Raw genomic sequence first — 19,171 nt, 5'->3', positions numbered from 1 at the left:
TGTCATGCTGTGAGTTAGAGGCATTATGAACCCGTAACTGTATAATACTTCTGGAGCCCTTGAAGACATGAGATTAAAATATTTAGAAAAAAAGGAGACTCTACACAGCCACCTCTCTCTCTCTCTCCCTCTATCTCTGTCTTTTTCTTTCTTTCTTCCATTTCTTTCTCCCTTTCTTTCTTTTTTTAAATAAAACATTTTTACTTTGAACCCCGAGAAACTACCTTTCTTTCTCATCTCTTCCTTTCTTTTTTGTTCTCTTTCTTTCTCTCTTTTTCTTTCTTTCTTTTTTTTTTTTTTTGCTTTTTTTTAAATTCCTTTCTCTCACTTCCTTTCTCTCTCTTCTTTTCTCTCTCTCTCTTTCTTTTCTTCCAAGGAAAGGAAGCTCACAAGGGAAGCTGTCTGAGTCATGGTTCTAAATAGGTCATTGCTGTTGAATAAAGTGAGCCCTCAATGATTAAGTTAAATGGCCTCTTCAGTTCATAACGTTAAAAGCATTTTATTTGGTGTGTTTAAGCTGTCTACACAATGTACTCTCTGGCTGATTTTTTTTTCCAAAGTTGATTTAATATTGGCACTTCATAAAATGTGTGTATCTATTAAAGCAAGATTTTATTCATATTCACGAGGAACCTCTGAAAGGGTGGAATAAAACAAAATGCATGGAAACAGGCTCAAATCTGGCAACATGAAAACACAGGCAGGTTAAGCCCAAGATTTTGGGAGACATGCCCCCCAAACCTGCCCTCAAATAAGTTTTTTTTCTTTTTTTTTTTTTGAGGCAGAATCTTGCTCTGTCACCTGGGCTGCAGTGCAGTGGTACAATATCAGCTCACTGCAACCTGCACCTCCCAGGTTCAAGCGATTCTCCTGCCTCAGCCTCCCGAGTGGCTGGGATTACAGGAGCACACCACCACACCCAGCTAATTTTTGTAGTTTTAGAAGAGATGGGGTTTCACCAAGTTGGTCAGGCTGGTCTCTAACTCCTGACCTCAAGTGATCCACCCTCCTCAGCCTCCCAAAGTGGTGAGATTACAGGAATGAACCACTGTGCCCAGCCTAAGATTCTAATTAAATGCCAGAATGAAGCATCGAACCTGCCAAAAGTTCCCCCTTGGCTGCCTTAACAGTTTAAATCATTCTTTTTTTATTGCATCTGACTAAGCTGAGAACAATAATGGAAAGACCCACTGACTGATGATTCTGGAAATTTTGTGAATTATCACATAAAACGAAATGTTAAACTACATTCCCTTTTCCATGGGGTTTATATTCACATTTCTACTCATTCTCCACATCCCCAATACAGCTCATTGTCATTGCTGCCATTGCTCTTGATTAGTGTGACCACAGCCACCAAACTACACTGCTGCAGATGAGACAGTGTGGTGTGCAAATCACTGTGTGCTCTAAAACGCTAGAAGGGGGAATAACCTATTTAAGAATATCATGTACATTTGTGCAATTCTTTCCTCCCTTCTTTTCTTCTTTCTTCCTTTCTTTTTCTTTTTTTGTTGGGAAACCCCTTGTGATTAGTTTTGATCAGAATCATGCGACAGCAAAGAAAGCACACTCCAGAGATTCCTCATAGAATTTTAGCCTGCAGCTTCTAGGCTGCAGATTTTACTGGCTTTCTGGGAGGAAATGAGCTAGGTGTGATGAGATGACTAAGACAGTAACTGGCAAACATCTCAGATGCAGTGATCAGAGTTATCAGACTGGAAGTGTTTAGGAGGCATAGTGTGTACTGAAAAGAGAAGTTGCCCACTCAAAAAACGTGAATTTTAGGAAATTGCTTAGTGCAAAATTAAAAGCAATAGATATCGATGATAGCTTGGTTAAGGAGGAATTGGAGATTGTTAAGGAAAAATGGAGGGGATGAATCAGAAATACAATGAACCAGAGAAAGTGAAAGAACTGAGGTCAAAATTGTTGATTCACTACACAGGTATTTCTTGAGCACCTACTAGATGCCAGTCTCTATGTTATGTACTTTTGTTCGTTTGTTTTGTTTTGTTTTGTTTTGTTGAGACAGAGTCTCACTCTGTCACCCAGGCTGGAGTGCAGTGGCACGATCTCGCTCACCGCAACCTCCTCCTCCCCAGTTCAAGCAATTCTTGTGCCTCAGCCTCTCGAGTAGCTGGGACTACAGGCGTGCACCACCATGCCTGGCTCATTTTTATATTTTTAGTAGAGACAGAGGTTCACCATTTTGGCTAGGATGTTCTCAAACTCCTGGCCTCAAGCAATCTGCCTGCCTTGGCTTCCCAAAGTGCTGGGATTACAGGTGTGAGCCATCGCACCCAGCCTCCATGTTATATATTGATTATATAAAGATAAATAATTTTGGCTCTTTAGCTCTTTGAGCTAATCTTAGGCACGGCCATATCTCAGAGTTATTGTGGATTTGGTTCCAGACCACCACGATAAAGAGAGCCACACAAATTTTTTATTTTTCAGTGCATATAAAACTTATGTTTATACTGTATGGTAGTCTACTAAGTGTGCAATAACATTGTGTCTAAAAAATAAGGCACATAACTTAATGAAAAACTACTTCATTGCTAAAAAAACAATGCTAATGAACATCTGAGCCTTCAGTGAGTCATCATCTTTTTGCTGTTGGAGGGTCTTGCCACGATGTTGATGGCTGCTGACTGATCAGGCTGGTGGGTGCTTCAGAAGGTTGGGGTGGCTGTAGCAATTTCTTAAAATAAGACAACAGTGAAGTTCGTCGCTTAGATTGACTCTTCCTTTCATGAAAGATTTCTCTGTAGATTGTGATGCCATTTGATAGCATTTTAACCACAGTAGAACTTCTTTCAAAATTGAAGTTAATCCTCTCCAGCCGTGCTACTGCTTTATCAACTAAGTATATATAATATTTTAAACCCTTTGTTGTCATTTCAACAATGTTCACAGCATCTTCACCAGGAGTAAATTCCATCTCAAGAAACCACTTTCTTTGCTCATCCATAAGAAGCCACTCGTTATCTGTTCAAGTTTGATCATCAGATTACAGCAATTCAGTCACATCTTCAGGCTCCACTTCTAATTCAGGTTCTCTTGCTATTGCCACCACATCTGCAGGTATTTCCTCCACTAAAGTCTTTTTTTTTTTTTTTTTTTTTTGAGATGAGTTGTCACTGTGTCACCCAGGCTGGTGTGCAGTGACATAGTCATGGCTCACTGCAGCCTCGACCTCCCCAGGCTCAGGTGATCCTCCCACCTCATTTTTTGTAGAGACAGGGTTTTGCCATGTTGCCCAGGCTGGTCTCAAACTACTGGGCTCAAGCAATCCGCCCACCTTGGCCTCCCAAAGTTCTAGGATTACCTGCAGCAGCCACCACCCTTGGCCTCTCCACTGAAAGCTTGAGTCCCTCAAAGTCATGCATGAGGGTTGGAATCAACTTCTTCCAAACTCCTATTCATGTTGATATTTTAATCTCCACTCATGGATGACGAATGCTCTAAGTGGTATCCAGAATGGTGGATCTTCAGGTTTTCAATTTACTTTACCCAGATCCATCAGAGGAATTACTAACTATGGGCAGCTATCACCTTATAACATCTATTTCTTAAATAATAAGACTTGAAAGTTTAAATGACTCTATGGGCTGCAAAATGGATGTTGTGTTAGCAGGCATGAAAATAATCTCCTTGTAAACATCTCCATCAGAGCTCTTGGGCGACCAGGTAGATTGTTAATGAGCATAATATTTTGAAAGGAATCTTGTTTTCTGTACAGTAGGTCTCAAGAGTGGCCATAAAATATTCATTTCAATAAACCATGCTGTAAGCAGATATGCCTGTATAAACAGGCTTTGTTGCTCCATTTATAGAACACAGGCAAAGTCGATTTAGCATCATTCTTAAGCACCCTAGCATTTTTGGAATGGTAAGTGAGCATTGGCTCCAACTTAAAGTCACCAACTACATTAGTCCCTAAAAAGAGTCAGTCTAGGTGGGGCACAGTGACTCACGCCTGTAATCCCAGCACTTTGGGAGGCCGAGCAGGCAGATCATCTGAGGTCAGGAGTTCAAGACCAGCCTGGCCAACAGGGCGAAACCCCTTCTCTACTAAAAATACAAAAAAATTAGTTGGGCATGGCAGCGTGCACCTGTAATCCCAGCTACTTGGGAGGCTGAGGCAGGAGAATCGCTTGAACCCAGGAGGCAGAGGTTGCCATGAGCTGAGATTGTGCCACTGCACTCCAGCCTGGGCAACAGAGCAAGACTATGTCTCAAAAGAAATAAAATAAAAACAAATAGTACATTAAAGATCACTGATCCCAGATCACCATAACCACAATGACAATGAAAATGTTTGAAATATTGCAAGAATTTCCAGAATATGACACAGAGACACAAAGTGAGTACACACTGTCAGAAAAACAACACCAATACACGTGCTCAACACAGGGTTGCCATAAACCTTCAATTTGTAAAACAAAAACAAAACAAAACAAAAACACAGTCTCTGCAAGGTGCAATAAAGAGAAATTTGGGAGGCCAAGAGGGGCAGATCACCGGAGGTCAGAAATTCAAGACCAGCCTGGCCAACACGGTGAAACCCCATCTCTACTAAAAATACAAAAATCATCCATGTGTGGTGGTGCACACTTGTAATCCTAGCTACTCGGGAGTCTGAGGCAGTAGAATCACTTGAACCCAAGAGGCAGAGGTTGCAGTGAGCCGAGATCGCGCCATTGCACTCCAGCCTGGGCAATAGAGTGAGACTTCATCATAAAAAAAAAAGAGAAATGTAAAAAACAAGGTATGCCTATACAGCAAAAGAGACTGTTCTAAATTACAAGAGAAGAGAAGATCCAATCCATGTTATAGGTTGGATAAACCAGCTACAAAGGCCATTTTAAGGACAACTGGGGAAATTTGAATATATAGTAGGCTTTATATGATGTTAAGAAATTATCATCATTTTTGTTGGATGTTATAATAGTTTGGCTATACATAATAAAGAATGTCATGATGCCTTTAATCTATTTTAAAGCACATAAAAATTTTATATACTTTAAACAGTTAAGCATGTATCAAAAATTTAGAAAGTCTTTAGACTTTTCTGGTTTTCACACATTTTATAATGTTTTATATTTATATATTATAGAAAGTACAAACTTTCTTTGACAGGTATATATTTATATATAAGGAAATATATGCACTTTCTATAATAAGAATGAATACATGGCTGGGCGCAGTGGCTCATGCCTGTAATCCTAGCACTCTGGGAGGCTGAGGAGGGAGGATCACTTGAGGCCGGGAGTTCGAGTTTACAGGGAGCTATGATCGAGATCCTGTCTCTAAAAAATAAAAATAAAATTTAAAAATATGCATTTATACTTAAACCCTTTTTAAGAAACAAGCAACCTAAAAGTCAATAAATGATTTAAATATGTTTTTAAGTACAGAAGTAGCTATGTGAAACATGACTAAATCTATTTTTTAGAAATAAAAAAGTAACAATCGGAAAAACAGCTAAAAGAGTTAAAAGTGACTGTCTCTGGGAAACAAAATTGGGAGCAAACAGAGGTGAAGTGATGGAGGATGGTTTTTCTTTTAAAAACCTTTCAATCTATTTGTTTTTTTTTTTTTGAAATGGAGTCTTACTCTGTTGCCCAGGCTGGAGTGCAGTGGCACCATCTCAGCTCACTGCAACTTCCACCTCCCAGGTTCAGGCAATTCTCCTGTCTCAGCCTCCCAAGTGGCTAGGACTACAGGCATGCACCACCAGGCTCAGCTAATTTTTATATTTTTTGGTACAAAAGGGGTTTCAATATACTGGCCAGGCTGATCTTGAACTCCTGACCTCAGGTGATTTGCCCACCTCGGCCTCCCAGAGTGCTGGGATTACAGGCGTGAGCCACGGCGCCTGACCTCAATCTATTTTAAACATGTGTATGCATTACCTTGATCTGAAAATGTATTTGAATAATTTTAACAGTGTCTCTCAATATCAGTATACGTCCAAATCCTATTTCCCACCTACCACTGTATCTTAGAATTGAAGCTAATCTTTTCAAAGATGACTCTATTCTTTGCAAGTTTCTGTACTGTCAAAAAAATATTTAATTACATTCAATACATACACTCTACTTAATTAGGCAGCAATGCAGACTAACACATTTTAGAAAGGTTTTTCTTTATAAAATTGAAACAAAAAGAGATTGTGAGCCAGAAAATTTAATTAACCACAACATTCTCCAAGTATTCTGGTTGGTTTATAGGTCTGATTGGTAAGCCTTGATCAAACTAAAAATGCACATCTCAAGTAACTACTGCAGATTGGTCGTTAAGATCATAGCAACTCGTGCTCAAAATACCAAGAGGATTCCCCTGGCAGCATGACTGTCGTATTTTTTGTTAGAGAAGGGGTTTCAATATACTGAAATATACTGAAAGAGTGGAGGGTACTGTGGCATGCCCTGCTTCAAAAATGGACAAAATAATCTTATACATTTCCATGATAAAATTAAGATTTTTCAATGGATTTGATGAATAAAAATGTCATAACTGACAGAAAAACACTTCCAAGAAGATATTTTCACATAAGAATGCATTTGACATATGGTGCAAAGTTAACAGAGTTGTTGGTCGGCTGGTTTGGTGGGTGGGTGGTTAACATTTTTATTAATTAAATCTTGCATTAAATATAAGTAAGTTATCTAATGTGTAGTATTTGATCTGATTTTTTTTTCTTTTGAGATGGAGTCTTACCCTGTCACCCAGGCTGGAGTGCAGTGGTGCAATCTTGGTTCACTGCAACCTCCGCCTCCCGGGTTCAAGTGATTCTCCCACCTCAGCCTCCTGAGTAGCTGGGATTACAGTCATCTACCACCACGCCCAGCTAATTTTTGTATATTTTAGTAGAGACTGGGTTTCACCAAGTTGGCCAGGCTGGTCTCGAACTCCTGACCTCAGGTGATCCACCCTCCTCGGTCTCCTAAAATGCTGGGATTACAGGCGTGAGCCACTGTGCCAGGCCGTGATTCTTAAAGTATTGTATAAATCATAGAGATAAAGGAAAGGTCATCTAAAGAAAGAAAAACACCATTATGTTGAAAGAATAGTCTCACCATTTAGTAAACTGGAATGGCATATTAACAGTTACATTTTAATTTGGTGGGGCAGCATTAACATGTCACAGCTAGTCCAATTAATCAGTCAGTTTTAACTCAGTAATAAGTTTAATCAGTTATTATTGCTTTATTCAACAAATAATTATTGAGCATTTATATGCAGGCATTATGCTAGTTTCTGGCAATGCAGTAGGAATCAAGACAAACGTGATCCCCACCTCATGGAGATTAGAATATAGTGGGGAAGACAGATAACAAACAAGAAATTAAAATGCAGTACAATCATCGTGTATTAGTCCTTCCTCACACTGACATAAAGAAATACCTGAGACTGGGTAATTTATAAAGAGAAAAGGTGTAATTGGCTCACAATTCCGCAGGCTGTATAGGAAGCATGATGCTGACATCTGTTCTGCTTCTGGGGAGGCTTCAGGAAACTTGAAACTGTGGCAGAAGGTGGCCGAGTGTGGCGGCTCACGCCTGTAATTCCAGCACTTTGGAAGGCCAAGGAGGGCAGATCACTTGAGCTCAGAAGTTTGAGACCAGCCTGGCCAACATGGTAAAACCCCATGTCTACTAAAAATACAAAAATCAGCCAGGCGTGGTAGTGCATACTTCTAATCCCAGCCACGTGGGAAGGTGAGGTGGGAGAATCACTTGAACCCGGGAAGCGGAGGTTACAGTGAACGGAGATCGCACTACACTACTGCCCTCCAGCCTGGGTGACAGAGTGGGACCCTGTCTCAAAAAAAAAAAATTATGGCAGAGGCAAAGGGAGAGCAGCACTTCACATGTCTGGAGACAGATATGGAGCAAGAGAAAGAGGGGGAGGTGTCATACACCTTTAAACAACCAGATTTCAGGGCAACTCACTATCAGGACAACAACACCAAGGGGCAAGATGATGCTGAACCATTCATGAGACTCACCCCCGTGATCCAGTCACCTCCCACCAGGCCCTGCCTGTAGCACTGAGGATTACATTTCAACATGAGATTTGGGCAGCGACACAGATCCAAACCATATCACGGTATTCTTAGAGGAGAGGTAGAGGGATACCTTGAGAGCTTGCTGCAAAGAATCTAATCAGCTCACTAAAAATACAGACCAGGCACCTCCCAGCCCTTTCTCTAGCCTACCATCTTCATCTAGGTTGACAATCCAAGAGGAAATCCTGAGTCCCCAGGGATTTTGGTGGCTGTGCAAGAGTAAGGCTGTCACAGCTGAACCCATGATGCATTTACCGAGCACGGTCTCCATTAGCAATGCAGTTCATGTTGCATTGTTTTCCTGGTAAACTCTCAACAGGCTTTGCCTCCCAAGGGAATGCTGGGGGTGGGAGGCCCTTGGCAGAATTACTGAGATGGGATGACTTTATGGAGAGCTTGTCAGACAGGTCTAAGATAAGCTTGCTTCTAACCTAAATATAGATACTAATATTGCACCACCAACTAATTCCAGAGGACCTGTTAAAATGAATCTGGAAAACCTAGATCACCTCTAGTCCTTTGAATTAGATGGATGGGGGGCTGGGCGTGGTGGCTCATGCCTGTAATCCCAGCACTTTAGGAGGCCTAGGCAGGTGGATCACTTGAGGCCAGGAGTTCAAGACCAGCCTGGTCAACATGGTGAAACCCTGTCTTTACTAAAAACACAAAAATTAGCCGGGTGTGGTGGCACACACAGGTAATCCCAGCCACTAGGGAGGCTGAGGCAGGAGAATCACTTGAACCCAGGACGCAGAAGTTGCAGTGAGCCGATATCGCACCGCTGCATTCCAGCCTAGATGGATGGGGTAGGACAGTCTAAGCAAATTGTGAAATTCTAACTATAAGCAAAAAAATGTGTATGTATCCTGTGAGTTAGATTGGCATCACATTCTAAAATACGGGTTTTGTTTATTTCAGAATGTTCTCATTGTTGAGGTAAGCTGGCATTTCCTTTTCCATGCTTGGAGATTGAAAGAATCTAATGGTGAGTTTTAAACTGTAAACCTTGTTATCAAATTGACCAAGGATTTCTTGAGCTCCCACTGGGTGCATACTCTCCAGATTTAATGAATAGGGGCCAGATAGCATCCCTGATTTCAAATAATATAGAATAAAAGCTTTGCAACACTATTTGTGGACGACTTTATCCTTTTTGTGTATCCAGTTCCACATATCTCTGTGTTGATTCTTATACTTCTTTGTGAATCAGAAAACTTTAGAGAAGAGGAAACTAGCTCACCGAACCAAATTCATTTCACAGTAAAACCAAGGTTAGAACTCTGTTTACCCTGAATTCAGTGTCTTTACTAAGGACCTCTGATGATTTCGAGAATTCTCAAATACTTTCAGCATCAAAATCATAAACACAATCAATTCGAAATGGCGAGCTATGGGGAAAGCTATTTTTTTTGTTTGTTTTTCGTTTTTTTTAACTTTTGTTTTTCTGTTAAAAAAGAGAGAAAAGAGAACGTGGGATCCCTATGGCAGTAGTGGACTAATACAGCAAATGGCCACGTTTCCTTCAGGAGCACACTTGTCTCATCAAACAGCAAAAAATTCAGAGGAGCTGTTTTCAACCTTTTGTTACACAATTGCCTGTGTGCGCCATGTGTATCTGGAGTTCTTGCTCAGTATAACCCATGCAGTAGACCCTCTAACCAAATGAATTGCCCAACCCTGGCTACATTCAGACCTGTTGTTTTGATAATCATCAGCTCATGACAGCTGATTCCTGTCCTTAGGACAATAAATCGCCGCTGCCCATTTTCCTCTAATTGTGCAGCAGCTCATCAGCAGAGATGAGCCCGAGCTCACTGCAGCCGTGGACCCTCAGAATTCACAGGCTGTCACCAGCTGCTGTCCAGACACCTCTCACTTCCCAGCCATAGAATCCCCCATTGAGTGGGGGAGGAAAAGGGGGAGGCATTTATCCATTCACTGTATTCAGATGTACGTATCCATGAAAATTCATGTGCCTTGTATTGTGTTACATAACCTCAGGGCCAAATTTAGTCCTTGAATGTGCATACACGAGTCCAAGTGTACCCAACGAGGAGTCCCACATGCTGTCCAAAGACTAAATTTGGCCCTTCAACACAGCTAAAGGATTCAAGGAGGAAAGAGTCTCCAGTAGATTCCCCAAACCTTAGCTTCCAGAAAGAAGTGCCTGTCTAAATAAAACAGAACCAACTCTTCCTCCTACTGAGGCTCCAAATTGGATGGCATTTTTAATTACGATGCATTATTAATCAGGAGGATCTCCCTGGATGAAAAGTCTATTGTGCTGCTCAAATGCATTTTGTTGAATATATCTGTCCTTTTTGCAAAGGATGTCGTCGGAACTGGGAGGACCATGAAAGCACTACTCAGCAATATAGAGAAATACAAGCCCAACATGATTAAGGTAGCCAGGTGAGTTGGACATTCATAGCATGGTGATTTCTAGTTTTCCAAGCAAGCCCAAAAGGGATGCTAACACAGGATGCTCTTTCCAAAGAGTGTAATATATTCCGAACTAGTGACCTTTTCCTCTGGGGTATTACAGTTTGACCACACTGAAAAACAGCCCTTGACTGCTAGCCTGAGAGAAGAAAGGGAAGCAGACGTGCTTTGCCGTGTTTCTGAGTTCCTCTTTACTGTGCTTCCATTAGCTGTTTCCAGGAGCAGCTGGATGAGCCCCCGTGCAATTGCTCCGCTCTCTTCATTTTTTTTGTTGTTTGTTTGTTTGTTTTGAGACAGAGTCTTGCTCTGTCGCCCAGGCTGGGCTGGAGTGCAGTAGCACAATCTCGGCTCACTGCAACCTCCACCCCCTGGGTTCAAACAATTCTGATGCCTCAGCTTCCCGAGTAGCTAGGACTACAGGCGCCTGCCACCGCACCCAGCTAATTTTTTGTATTTTTAGCAGAGATGGGGTTTCACCATGTTGGCCAGGCTAGTCTGGAACTCCTGACCTCAAGTGATCTGCCTGCCTCAGCCTCCCAAAGTGCTAGGATTATAGGCATGAGCCACTGCACCCGGCCCTTTTTTTTTTCTTTTCTTTTTCTTTAATAAGAGACAGGGTCTTGCTCTGTCGCCTAGGCCAAGCTGGAGGGCAGTAGTGTGATCATAACTCACTGCAGCCTCAAACTTCTGGGCTCAAGTGATCCTCCCACCTCAGCCTCCTGAGTAGCTAGGACAGCTACCTTTTTTTTTTTTTTTTTGAGACAGAGTCTTGCTCTGTCACCCAGGCGGAGTGCAGTGGTACAATCGCAGCTCACTGCAACTTCAGCCTCCCGGGTTCAAGCGATTCTCTTGCCTCAGACTCAAAGGTAGCTGAGACTACAGATGAGTACCACCATGCCCAGCCAATTTTTGTATTTTTAGTAAAGATGGGTTTTCACCATGTTGGCCAGGCTGGTCTCAAACTTATGAGCTCAAATGATTTGGCCTCCCAAAGTGCTGGAATTATAAGCATGAGCTACCATGCCTGGCTGACAGCTACCTTTTTAAAAAGTTTTTTATATTTTATCTACTTTTTGAGACAGGGTCTCACTCTGTCACCTAGGCTGGAGTGCAATAGTGCAATCATGGCTCACTGCAGCCTTCAACTCCTGGGCTACAACAATCCTCCCACCTCAGCCTCCCAAGTAGCTGGGACTACAGGCAGGTGCCACCACACCCAGCTAAATTTTTTAATTTTTTGTAGAGACAGGGGTCTCGCTATGTTGCCCAGGCTGGTCTTGAACCTCTGGGCTCAAGTGATCCTCCCACCTTGTCCTCCCAAAGCACTGGGATTACAGATGTAAGCACTGTGCCTGATCTGCTGTCTTCTTTTTATCCAGAACCATCTATATAGTGCCACAGTAGCAAAATACGTATTTCAAGTACATCTTTTAATGATGCTTGATTCTATTTACAATTCATAGAGATTTGACTGGGTTCACTAAAGCATGTCTTTTTTAATGGTAGTTTGTTGGTGAAGAGAACATCCAGAAGTGACGGCTTTAGACCTGACTGTAAGTGTTTTTTAGTTTTTTGTTTGTTTGTTTGTTTTGTGCTTATGGTGTTTCATTTTATGTCTAAGGATCTTTGGTTTCCTATTTGACAGCATTGCTTGTGGATTTGAAACTGTGTAGGGCTGATAGTCCCACAGATTCCTCATGATTTTCCCCACCTTGATAGGGAAGACAGAACCCTTTAAAATGAGGGTCTTCAATGTTCTAATTTGCATCTTTCACAGGAACTCTGTTCCTTGCATTGGGTATTTTTATTTGTATGTTTCACACAGCACCTTAACTACAGAGAAATCAGCTGAAAAGTTTCAGGGAGTAGAGGAAGACCTGATCCCGCTGGACTGACTCAGACACATAGGATCCCCATCTTGGCCTCTATTCTCACCAGTCAGACAAGGAGAGGTGCTATGGAGGTTTAGAGGGATTCTTATGCCATCATCCAGAGCTATTACCAGACAATGCACAATGGTGACCTTTAGCAAGCCTGAATTGTAACGCACAGAAGGGGAAATCTAGGACGGCTCCCGTTCACCTCCAAACCAAAGCTCCGTAACACAGAGAATTAGCAGAGCAGGTATCTCTAGATATTATCCTCACACTTGACTTCACATGTGTGTTCTGTAGGGCTTCCTCATCTAGGACACTCTCCTCTCTTCTCCCCATAATAAGCCTAGTTCTAACACCAGGAAGGATAAACATGCAGCCTGATTATTTATTATTCTAACACTAGAGGCGATTTTTTTTCACTTGCATAGGCAGACTTCAGCTTGATTTTTATAACTTACATTTGCTCCAAAGCTCCTGGGATAATTTGGCTGCAGTTCTCTTCAGCAAGCTGAACAAACATTAGTGGAAGAGAAGTGCATTATGGATGGGTGACATGCCAGCGACATTTAGCCAGTGACTCTACATTCTAAAAACAAGTTTCATGCCTGTTTTGGATGTGTTAACTCTGGACCATGTCAGTTCTGGGCAGAGAGACCCAGTCGCATGTTCTCATCTATCACTATTATCAAAGGTATAATCTGGATGTACTCAAGGTTGCATGTGGTTACTAAGCAGAAATTGTCTAAGGAAATAGTACAGGATACTCAGTGTATAGATAAGATTTTGACTGAAGTTGAAAAACATTCACTTCAAACATATCCAATTAATGACAAATTTCTTATATCACTTATAATAACAGCAATAAAATAATAGCAGCTAACACTAGGAAGAGGTCGTGATGTGCCATGCACTATTCTAAGAGCTACACAGAGATTAGCTCATTTCATCCACACAATAGCTCTCTAAAGGTAGGAGCTGTTGTTTTACCTACTTTACGGATGAGGAAATTGAGCACAGCAAGCTTAAATAGCTTGCCAAAGTTATGTAGCCGTGAGTGTTAGGCCAATATTAAGCCCAGGCAATCTGGTTTCAGTCACTGCCCTGACTCTTCCACTATATCTGCAAGTAACGTCTGCTATTACAAATGTAAGTGTAGGAGCTGCCCGCATTTACCAGCTAAGGATAGGTCACTCTGATTCATGATTGCCCTACTGATCCATCATCCTTTTATTCTATGACATCTCAAGGTTTGGCCTTCTAAATAGGCTTTGGGCTCTCATTTTCCCAGTGTGAGTTGCCCTGCCTAATGGAAGGATTGCATTGCTCCCTGTCAAGTCGTTATTACAACCCTGGTTACAAACAGGGTTTATTGGGATTTGCTCATATTATTATTATTATTATTAGAGACGGAATCTGACTCTGTCGCCCAGTGCAGTGGCCCAATCTTGGCTCACTGCAACCTCTGCCTCCCAGGTTCAAGTGATTCTCCTGCCTCAGCCTCCCAAGTAGCTGGGACTACAGGTGCCACCACACTCGGCTAATTTTTGTATTTTTAGTAGAGATGGGTTTTCACCATGTTGGCCAGGCTGGTCTTGGACTCCTGACCTCAGGTGATCCACCCATCTAAGCCTCTCAAAGTGCTGGGATTACAGGTGTGAGCCACTGCACCCTACCTTTTTTTTTTCTTTTTTGAGATGGGATCTCACTTTGTTGCCTAGGCTGGTCTCGAACTCCTGACCTTGAGTGATCTTCCTGCCTCAGCCTCTTGAATAGCTGGGACTGCAGGTGCACACCCGGCTTCATATTCTTTTAGCTAGCTCAGAATCTCTGTTCCTTCTTTCTCTCTGGATTTATGAGGCTTTGTACTTTGCGTTCCTTTCTCGTGATTGATTCTTTCTTTTATGCTCAACGTAACTTCTGACCTCTTCTGCTCTTGCTTCTCCTCTCTGATTCTTTTTTTCAAGAACCTCTGCAGTTTGGAGGAATCAAGCAGGTTTCCTAGCAAGGGACTCCATAATGCAACCCTCTAGAAAATAAGTCCCTCATCTCTAGTACTTATTTTCCTAGCAAGGGACTCCATAATGTAACCCCTAGAAAATAAGTACCTCCAGTACTTTCTATGCACATGAACCAGTTGTTTTCTTCTTGTGAAAGCCTCATTGTTCATAGTCACTGTGGAGATGACTTTGCCCAGGCTATAAGCCCTGGCTGTACCCAAGTACAGTTCCATTAAAAGTAAGCAATCTCTCACCTATAATACTGTAATAAACAAACTTGTAAGATTCTAAAACACTGAAACAAGTTTGAAAATCATTGGACCAGTGCACTTTTATTCTGTTTCAAGACCTCTGAAGAAGGAGAGCTATTGTCTGTTCCTTAAGAATTCTCTCCAATAAGTATTAGCCAGGCGTAGTTGTGCATGCCTGTAGTCCCAGCTACTCAGGAGGCTGAGGTGAGAGGATCTCCTGAGCCTGTGGAGGTAGAGGCTGCAGTGAGCCATGATCACACCACTGCACCTCTGCCTGGATGACAGAGTGAGATCCTTTCTCAAAAAATAGCCAGGTTCAGTGGCCCATGCATGTAATCCCAGCACTTTGGGAGACTGAGGCGGATGGATCACTTGAGGTCAAGAGTTCGAGACTGGCCTGGCCAACATGGAGAAACCCCATCTCTACTAAAACTACAAAAATTAGCCGGGCATGGTGGCACACAGCTGTCTTCCCAGCTACTCGGGAAACTGAGGCAGGAGAAGAGCTTGAACCCTGGAGGTGGAGGTTGCAGTAAGCCAAGATCGCGAGACTCAGTCTCAGAAAAAAAAAAGAATCCTTTCTGATAAAAAATCATCATCTTTTCAATGAATTCTTCTTCTTTTGCTTATCATAAGTACTTTGCACTGTGCTTAAATCCATTTCCTCTCATTCTGCCCTCAATAGAGAGCTCATTAATATCCTCTGCATCATGAACCCAAAGACCAGCATTAATGCAACCTCCACATTCTCTTCCTCAAGTTGAACAATCCTGTTGCCTTTCATCTTGTGTCCTGGCTTTTGCTTTCCAGCCCTTTAAACAGCCGAGACACTGAGTACAGCGGGAGAATTGCTTTCTAGTTGCTGTGGCCCGCGCACCTGTTCACATAATGCAGCATCGTAACGCCTTCTGCTTGAACTTTCCTTTGTGTTGTTGAGAGTGTTTCCTTTGGCATCGTATCACTGCATACTGCTTGCTTTAGAACACCAGGGCCACGTGACTCAATTATGCATATTTCTTGTTATGCACCAGGCTTCCTGAGCCCTTTCTCAACTCTGTATGCTAGATCAGTCATTCTTCATTGTAGGTTGGCTTGTTTGCCTTGCCTCCTTCCTCCTGAGTAGTCCTTCTGGTCCAGGTCCCTCTTGGGCTCATCCTGTGCATTGCTCACCATTTCTCACTCCCTCCTGCCTCAATGAAAGGTCCTCAAGTTTGAGTGCCGACAGCAGCATATGGTGACTTGCATTTATATAATCTAAATTTTGTTCCTTTTTTTTCTCTTTCTCTCTCTGCTAAGATGCTGGATTTGAGATTCCAAACTTATTTGTGGTGGGATATGCCTTAGATTACAATGAATACTTCAGAGATCTGAATGTAAGTCTTGCATGCAAATCCCTAACCCCTCTTTTTATAAGAACTTAACAATTTAAAAAAGTATTGAGTGCGTGTTAGTGACGTCTGCTATTGATTGAGTATCTTCTATGTCAGGAGTATGGTGAGCACATTGCATCCATCCTCCCAATTAACTCCCACTACTATTCTGCAGGGTAGGTATCAGGATGATAGAGGCAAATTATAACTGTCTCTATTTTGTACTAAAGAAATAGGAAGCTAAAAGCAGAACTATGGTTTGACACTGATTCTTCTCCACAGTCATTGACTGTGCCCAACCAACCGTAACAATAGCCAATATTCTATACACTGGTTTGTGTCAGTGCTTGAACTCTAGCAGGTTTCAATTACAGTGGCATGAAGCTCAAAACTTTTCCCTCTTTGGGGGAAATGATCTCACCACACAGACGTGGACCCCCAGTGTGGACCCCAGCTGTGTGACCCTGGCCAACAATGCGTGATCTAGAGGTAGACAACTTACCCAAAGTGGACCAATCAGTCTCTCTCTCCTGGGAATTAGAAACTTAAACCAAAAGTCACAGAGACTGAGTGTGTTCAGACTTCACCCACTAGGATAGCAGTGAGCCCAGAGAGTATCCATAGCACCATGGGTGAAAGTCTCTGGAACTGCCCTTGTTCCTGCCTTCCAGTTGCTTCATTGCCCAGCTCGTCCTTGGATTCTGAGAGTTACCCCAGTATTCCACCAATGAATTCCCCCTCCCCCCTTTTTAAGGACACATGGTCTTACTCCAGGGTCTCACCTAGGCTAGAGTGCAGTGATGCAATCATAGCTCACTGCAGCCTTGAACTCCCAGGCTCAACGATCCTCCTGCCTCAGCCTCCTGAGTAGCTGGGACTACAGGCACATGCCACTATGCCTGGCTAATATTTTTACTTTTTGTAGAGATGGGGTCTTGCTATGCTTTCCAGGCTGGTCTTGAACTCCTGGCTTCAAATCATGCTCCCACCTCAGCCTCCCAAAGTACTGGGATTACAGACAGGGGCCACTGAGCCCATCCAAATCCTCCTTTTTTGCTTACATTAGCCTGGCCCCATTTCTGTTGCTTTCAATCAAAATAGTCCTAACCCTTTGCTTGTTGCCCAAAAAGGGTTGAATAAGAGCTCATGTTGTGCTTGCCACAGTTATTTCTCCATTCACCCAAGCAGTTGTCATCTTACCAGTAGGAGACTTCTGTTTCTAGCAGGGCTAAACATACTGCTCCCTCAGCATTTCTGGATTTTAGGGACCTGGGGAGCCAGATTCAGAATAGGGCTCCAAACTAAAACCACAAAGGACCTTTTGTCAAGCATTTGAATAGGTCTCTTTAGATTTTACCCACACGTATAAATACACACATTTCTATTTAAATGATCAATAGCCAATTACAGGATGGCATTCGATTATTACTGCATCACCTTTTCTGTGTCTCATATTTTGTTAAGAAACTGATGCGTTTAAATCCTTTATTGTTTCAGCACATATGCGTCATCAATGAGCACGGTAAAGAAAAATATCGAGTCTAAAGACATGAATTCTCACCACTAAAGTCCCAGATAACATCATACTTATGCCTGTACTCGGGAAGCCAGCTGTCAAGTTTGTCCCCCCAGACATCTTCACTCAGCAGGATATAAAAGAAAAAAATGTTCAAATGAGAGAGCTTTCTTTTCTGAGGTTAATATAAAGAGTATCAAAGGTTCTTAAGGAAAAGAAAGCAGTGCTTTTATTTGACTTGTTCCAAATTAAACACTCCGCCTTGTGACTCAGCAATGCTATCTACCTTCACACTCCTGAGCTCCGCCTTCCTTTGTTTTGATACAGTCATTATATTTGATTAGTATTCCCAGCAATACCCCCACCTAGTTACTCAAATATTTTTCACTTAACTTTTTATACTCTTATTTTGGTAATAAGCTTACAATATTAAGAAGCTGGGGACTTTTTTTTGACTGAAGCCTTGAGTCCCCTATACCGGGAATGCAACTGTTAATAGATTCCGATATTTTAAAAGGAGGGAAAGGACAATTTAATATAAATTTCTGTTTGTGCATTTCTGACAGGCCATTATTATCTGCTTTGACAAAGCCTTTCTGAAACCCAGTGTACAATGAATCTTAATGATGTTATGAAACGAGCTTTGCTCGGGGCTCTTGATTGGAGCTTCCGGTATGTGATGACGGTATGTCATGTATGCATGGATGTACTCAACTGTGTTTAATACTCTGAATTTTAATTAGAAAAAAATACAATAGCAGCAAGGCCCTGGTTTCTAAGCTGTATCCTTTTATTCATGTGGGACATGAGCAAATGGCAGAATTAGGGGCGAGTGCTTTCAATGCTCGAAACTAAGCAAGTATAAATTTTTCCTCTTATTTGCATGAAAGGACAAGACACTGTTATGCCCTGTCCTAAACGTGAAGACAGAGGTTGAATTTTTTTAAAAATATCTTTAAAAGACTGATCACAAAATCCAAGGTGCCACAGGAAACAAGCACACTTAAGAAAGTTTTTTTCTGAATAACATTTTTTTCCAATTTCTCCATTTTATGAGACATTTCCTAATTTATGGAGATTTTAATTGAAAATAAACTTGAGTCCCAATAGAGCTGTTTTTTTCTCACTTCCTACAAAATGCAAATGCAAAATAAATAATTAAGCAGCTTTTGTTTGGTTCTGAACCGTATGTGGCGTATTGTTACTAGGTTCTAGCTTCCTTTAAACTAATAAAGAATAAGAAAACTTGTTATGTTTTCTCACTGCTTACTGTTTTTCTTCTGCCTTCATATTTTTTAAATACTTTCAGACATTAACATGTATGTGAGTCAGTAGCTTAAATATACAACTGCATGTACCTATCCTGCGGCTTCATTTTTGTTAACTTGGATTAAATCCAATATATGCACTAGCATAAGCAAATGATTAAGCTGGGCTAGATCTGCTGCTTTTTTTTCCCTCAAGCTCATTTGTAAGAACCAGGAATTTTAGTTGTAAAAGAAGATTTTCCTGCATATCTTTGTTTCGGCCAGAGAAGAAAACAAGCCACACCCAAATATCCCAAGGGATAAGTCAGCAAAAGGAATCTCTTCTAGCTTTGTTTCACAGAAGCATTGGTACCCAAGCTTAGATTTA

General features: G+C 41.7%; 1 protein-coding gene across 4 annotated transcripts in view; it reads left to right on the top strand.

Annotated features, from left to right (window-relative positions):
- PRTFDC1 (phosphoribosyl transferase domain containing 1) overlaps positions 1-18,786 on the top strand; it is a 110,378-nt gene extending 91,592 nt beyond the window's left edge. For all 4 annotated transcript variants that reach the window (XM_054503513.2, XM_054503514.2, XM_063669681.1 and 1 more), the window contains 5 exons: positions 9,002-9,019; positions 10,413-10,495; positions 12,032-12,078; positions 15,947-16,023; positions 17,518-18,786. In XM_054503513.2, coding sequence (XP_054359488.1) covers positions 9,002-9,019; positions 10,413-10,495; positions 12,032-12,078; positions 15,947-16,023; positions 17,518-17,565 — 273 coding nt within the window. In that variant the 3' untranslated portion in view covers positions 17,566-18,786. The remainder of the gene's footprint in view (positions 1-9,001; positions 9,020-10,412; positions 10,496-12,031; positions 12,079-15,946; positions 16,024-17,517) is intronic.
- The last annotated feature ends 385 nt before the right edge of the window (positions 18,787-19,171 follow it).

The sequence above is a fragment of the Pongo pygmaeus genome, chromosome 8 (genome assembly GCF_028885625.2).
Source record: "Pongo pygmaeus isolate AG05252 chromosome 8, NHGRI_mPonPyg2-v2.0_pri, whole genome shotgun sequence".
NCBI classification, from domain to species: domain Eukaryota; kingdom Metazoa; phylum Chordata; class Mammalia; order Primates; family Hominidae; genus Pongo; species Pongo pygmaeus.
Note: the sequence above shows the minus strand (reverse complement) of the source record. Positions and strands in the feature narration are given on the sequence as shown.